The 5,868-nt window shown below is 52.2% G+C and overlaps 1 protein-coding gene across 1 annotated transcript; it reads left to right on the top strand.

The window, feature by feature from the left end:
• Positions 1-1,339: 1,339 nt before the first annotated feature.
• PHALS_08631 (uncharacterized protein) lies at positions 1,340-1,906 on the top strand (the record flags this gene model as incomplete). The annotated part of the gene is made up of 1 exon (XM_024724017.1): positions 1,340-1,906. One exon carries the CDS (start codon positions 1,340-1,342, stop codon positions 1,904-1,906), a length of 567 nt encoding a protein of 188 aa, XP_024574936.1.
• Positions 1,907-5,868: the final 3,962 nt, after the last annotated feature.

Raw genomic sequence — 5,868 nt, 5'->3', positions numbered from 1 at the left:
TGTCATGCGTGACATGGTCGGCCAAGGGCCGAGGCATCGAGGACGAGGCCCCCGTGATACACGTGAAGAGGCACGTAAACCACTGAGCGCTGCTTGAGTATAGAAGCAGTCGCTGCATGTCATGCGTGACATGGTCGGCCAAGGGCCGAGGAAAAAAGAGTGTCAGACTCGTAGTCGACCACCTCCACATCTCCAACATGGTCACTCGTCACTGATAGCGTGCGCAGAGCACGACGGTCGGGCACATCGAGCCTTGGATTTACATTCCTCGATGCCGCGGACACACGGTCCGACATGGCACCGCGTGCGGAAGACGAAGTTGGACTCTGCCCGTGAGAGCTGTCGGAACTAGCAAGACTTGGGGACTTCGGTGTCATTGACACAGGGCTCATTGAGCACGGAAGTCGTTTAGTTTCAACGCAGTGTCTAACGGACACGCAAGCCTCGTTGAGGCAATAATCGATTGAGTCTGTAAATGTTCTCAATTTCAATGGGAGAAAGTGTAACGGGGCTACATATACCCTAATAGCAGGGGTGTGGGTCACACCAGATGAGCATGGTGTGACCACACCCAAACAAAGAATACGGTACGGGGATGGATAGTCGGGCTGGTTACTCTCTGCGCTAGGCGAGTCAAGTTTCATCGAACCGGTGTCCCGCTTCTCACCAGTCTTCTGATTTGTTGTGAGGAAGCGACAACACCAAGTTGGCACGAGGCATCGTACTGGGGAAGAACTGAGTTCTGTTGAGTCTCATAGAGGTAAAGATCGGCAGGGCCAGCTTCGAAGAGCTCCGTGCTATTGAGCACGGAACGTGTATGCAAGCCGACTTGCTGGTCGACCATGAAGGGCTTTGAAAAGCCATGGAGGATCCTGATCGACTTCGGCACGATTGTGAGACATCGCCACTGTTCGCTTAGCGATGGGGTCGTATGCCACGGTGCCGAGGGCTCCTGTGGACCTCGGTGTCATGCTTTTAACTTTCATAGCGTGGAACCCTGCTTAGGCTTAGACTTGGATTCAGGGTGTGACCTCATCCTTGGTATGGCATGATTGAAACACAATGAGCCATGGGTCGATTAGAGGTCGAAGACCTTGGGCGGTACGGGCATGTCTCCTGGTGGAGCTTTGGTGAGTCATGAAACCGCCTTTGCTTGGAATTAGAAACGCAATTGGCGCGATCAATGGACTGGGGCGGCCTAGTGTGCTAGATATCGGAGTATCCGAGTTGTCAAACACCGAAGTTGTATAGGACGAGAGTCCCGAGTGTGGCTCGCGGGCTGAGCGTGGAATGACACGTATCCCACTGAGTGCTTCCCAAGTATTAGAGCAGTCGTTGTATGTCATTGATGGCATGGTCGGCCAAGGGCCAAGGCATCGAGGGTGAGGTCCCAGTGATTCACGTATGGTGGAACGAAATTCAAGGAGCGGATGTTGTTAATAACATCAAGGCTCTAGTAGAGCAGAAAGTAGGACAAACACTGGATGACGCCGAGTGTATGATCCCACAGGTCTCGCCGATACGTACAACCTCGGTGAAAAAGCGACAGCGACGCCGTATGATATCCGCAAGACGCAGGGCGTCTACCCTGACCAATGATGTGTCAATTGTAGACGATACCGCACAGCTATACACCCTCGTCAGCAGTATCACGGGGGAGGAAGACGGAATTGTCACTCTTCAGGCCATTCCTGCGGTGGTTGCTCTACTTGAGCTGGATGAGATGTCTTTCGAAGAGTTTGGTAGTGCCTTGAAGGCAGGCTGTTTAGCCGAGCTGGGCATCATACTACCGAACGAAGAGATTAACTCGTCGTCGCTTCTGGATGAAGCTGTCTTGGAGGATACCAAGAGGATGCTGTACGCACCAAGTGGATTGTCGATCCAGAAGGATCCCTCGAATTCGTAGTATTCTTTGGTAAAGGAGTTTCAAGACGTCGTACCAAAGACCCTATGTCGGTCCTACCTCCGGACCGAGGTGCGTCATGAGATCGACCTGGTTCCAGGAGCCAAAGACTGAGTGACACGCCAACGGCCTTTGCCCAAGGAGCAGTGCAACGTCAATGATGCCTTCTTCCGTGCAAAGCACGCCGCTGGAATGGTGCGTGCGAGCAAGGCTTCCCATTCGACATCCAAGTTTTATGTCTGGAAGCCGACCGGCAAGTGGCCAATTGTTCACGCTTAAAAATGTTTTAATGCTGCCACCATTTCGGCACAGACGCTGATTCCTAGGAGGATGTTCTCCAGAACAATATGGTTGGATATACAAAGTACAGTGCTCTCGACTTGGTCGATGCGTATTACCAATTGCTCATGAGAGCGACAGATATTCTGCTGATAGCGTGAGTACTCCGAGCTGGATGCTCTGAGAGTGGCTGGTGATGCCCCAAGGACTGTCGAACGCACCAGCAACATATAATCGTTTTGAGATGCACTTGTTCAGGCACCACGGGCTTATGAACAGATATATACTTCGACGACATGATCGTCCACAATACGGGATGACAGCTGAAGAGAACCACATCGTCCAATTAGAGCGGTACTCGAGTACCTGTGAATGAAAAAGCTGTATGCTAATGCAGATAGAAGCATCTTTGGTGCCGAAAAAAAAGCTATTTATGGTGCTTCATTGGGAAGCATGGCCTTCAGCGGATCCCGCAGAGATCACGGCCATTGTGGACAGGCCGGTTCCAAAGAACCAAAAGGTGGCTTGGTCTTGCCAACTACTTGCACAAGTACAGCAAGAACTATGCGGAAATGGCGTGGCCATTACCGAATCTTCTTAAGAAGGATGCGGAATGGTGTTGGATCGAAAGGCTTTTGACGAGTCTCCATTAGGCTCTAAAACTGGCGTTGTCAGACCCCAATCGCTTTTTCAGTGTCGTCTGTGACGCTTTGGGCTGTGTTGTCATAGGCTGTACACTGCTGCAAGCAGACGCCGAGGAGCGAGATCGGGTGATCGTGTTCGAATTTTGCCAGCTCAAGGCTGCAGAGAAGAGCAACCCAGTCCACGACAAGGTCTTAGTTGCGATGAAGTATCCACTTGTTAAGTTCAGGTGCATCAGCTCGGCTCCAAGCCGTTTGTGATCTACACAGATCATGCGTCACTACGCACTGCAACTCAGTCGCCTCACCTATCGCAGAGGATGGCCAGGTGGCTCCCTTTTTTTGCAGAATAAAACATTGAGGTGAAGTATATGCCAGGAAAGCAGAACGCTTTGACTGATGCGTTGCCGCGCAGACCAGATTATGAGCGTGCTCATGCCACGTCGGTGACGTCGTCTGGAACGGATTTAATCCACGCCGCGTACGCGGGTGATGGTATGTGCTAGGCGCTGCTACGGGCTCTCGGAATCAAGGAGTTTGGAATCCTGGACAAGAAGTTGTCGTCGCGACTGCGCGCACGGTCGCATCGATATTAATCAAATAATGGTCTGCTGTATTATTGCACCGACTCGACGGATACGCCACAAATTGTGGTTCCTCATGATGAGAAATTGAAATTCCGTATCCTCTATGAGGCCCACGACACCCCACTCAGTGATCATTTTTGTCGTGAGAAGACGTACAGCTCTGTGAGTTGCCACTTCTGGCGGCCCAAGCTGTACAAATGGACGAGCACCTATGTGCGCACGTCTGAGACATGTCAAAGGTGAAACCCTCTCCGAATGCGGTGGCGCCGCTGGCAAGTTTACCAGTACACTTCGGGTGTTGGCAGTCCATGAGTATGGATTCTGTGTTTGGCCTTCCGAAACACTCGCTGGGTAACACGAGTTTGATGGTCTTTGTGGAACCTTTGAGCAAGATGGCTCATCCTGCGGCAGTGCCGGACACCATCGACGGTGTGGGTACAGCGATGCTGTGTGTGGATCATAACATGGACTTCAAGAGATAATCGACTCTGAAAGAAACCCTCAATTCACTGAAAAGTTTTGGTCGGCAATTTTAAGGGTGCTGGACACCAAGTTGACTATGACAACAGCGGACCATCCACAGACCGATGACCAACTTAAGCGCGTGAATCGCGTCTTTGAAAATGCTCTTCGCACCTTCTGCGCTGAGACGCCGAGGTGCTGGAGCGCGATGCTGCCACTTGTAGAGTTTGCTCTAGATGATGCTGTGTAGGCGTCTACCGGCTACACGCAGTTCTACGTGAACGGGCTTATCCATCCTCGCGTCTTGCTGACGCCGCCATTCGACGACTCAGGGCTTGATGGAGAGGAACAGCCGAGCGGCTAGCTGATGTGACCTTCTCACTGTCCGTCAAGAATTCGATGACTTCCTGTCTACCAGGCTGAGATTCTTACGACGCGTTCGCGAAGCGATGGCTTTAAACCAAGACATGCAAGCACGAGAAATGTTAAAAAATTGAGGTCGAAGACCCAAAAAAAACTTCCTATACATGCAGTCTCTGCTGTCTTTAAGACGTTGAGAGGTCTTGCCTATACGATAAGCCTTCGCGCACCCAGCCGGTGTTTTAGGTGGACTTGCTTAGAAGCTGGATACGCATCTGGGTTTGAGCACGGAGTGCAACAACCTCCGTTTCCAACGGCGCCGGGCGATCCACCGTCGCACGAAGCGACGCATTCGTCTACTTGACGGCTAGGGGCAGCTTCAACAGATCGCGATAGTTCTCAACGTGAAGCAGTCGGTGCACAAAGTGCTTAATGCTCTCGAGGTCTTCCGCACAGCGGTATGTGACCTCGGCAAGATGCTCGGCGGAGCGTCGATGACGGCGGACTTTTGTCCTTCAGAGCTTGAAGATTATCGCTTGTAACCGAACGGCGATCGACCAAGTCGTCATCGACCGCCGCCGACTCCTCCCAATGAGAATGGTGGTGTCCACTGTCACGTGGAACGCTTTGTAGGCCGGCGTGGTTGCCATGGTCGAACCCAATATCTTGTGAAGTGGCAGATATACCCAAACTTTGAGGAATCGTGGAAGTTTGAGGTTCGACTTCGGCAAGACTGCCCATACGTCGTGGACGCTTATAACCACAAGGATCATGACGCTCGTCGTCGTACGCCCCGCGCTTCTCGGTAGTAGCCCGGGAAGCCGAAGGGCCATACGCTGAGTTCAAGCTATAGCCCTGAGCTGCTGTGGTCATAAACTCACCAGTGTGAGCAGCCACAGAGCTACCGGGAGCGTGATGGATTATTCCGTATATTCCGCATATTCCGTATGTTGCAAAGCGACAGTGGACGTAGGAAGTCGATGTTGCGCCTTGACTTTGGCAAAATCAAATCTAAATTAGCGTTCTAAACGCACGTCCACTTCCTTGTGGCTCCGCTGTAAGTTCGACAGCGAGGATATTTCGGAAGCCGCTGGACCCATCGCTCAAAGAGCTCCTCACTAGCTGCAGCGGTTTCGCCAGGGGCGAGCACCTCAGGAATAGCGATCACTCGATCGTTAGGTGTCTATTTAGTCGGGCCTCCAGTCGCTACACAAACTGAGGTTTACCAGTGTCTCGGGCTCGCTTCTTGGTACCTCAAGAAATCCCAATGGATAGGTACCGCGTTCGTTTTCGCGCTCGACTTCGCGCTTAAAGAGGTGGCGCACCTGTATCCGCAATGCGAACGTCATTCGTTTCAGTAGCGGAATCCGCTGAGCGGAATCCGTCTTCCACACGAGGGTATATGACCGAGCGCGGATACGAGCGCGAGAGCCGCTCTTTGGGTAGCCTCCAAATGCTGCCTCGTCGAGGCAATTGATAATAATACCACTTCCCCGGAAGTCGAGAGGTCGTGAAACGGACACGATGTCCGCAAGGTTCAATCAGGGATCACGTCGCGCCGTTGGCACACCTCGCCCTCCTCTTCTTCCCATCCTGTGAAAGAAGTATCAAACTTGTAGTCGACTTCCTCCGAATC

The sequence above is a fragment of the Plasmopara halstedii genome (genome assembly GCF_900000015.1).
Source record: "Plasmopara halstedii genome assembly, contig: Scaffold_323, whole genome shotgun sequence".
Lineage (NCBI taxonomy): Eukaryota > Oomycota > Peronosporomycetes > Peronosporales > Peronosporaceae > Plasmopara > Plasmopara halstedii.
This window is presented reverse-complemented; position numbering and strand designations above follow the sequence as displayed.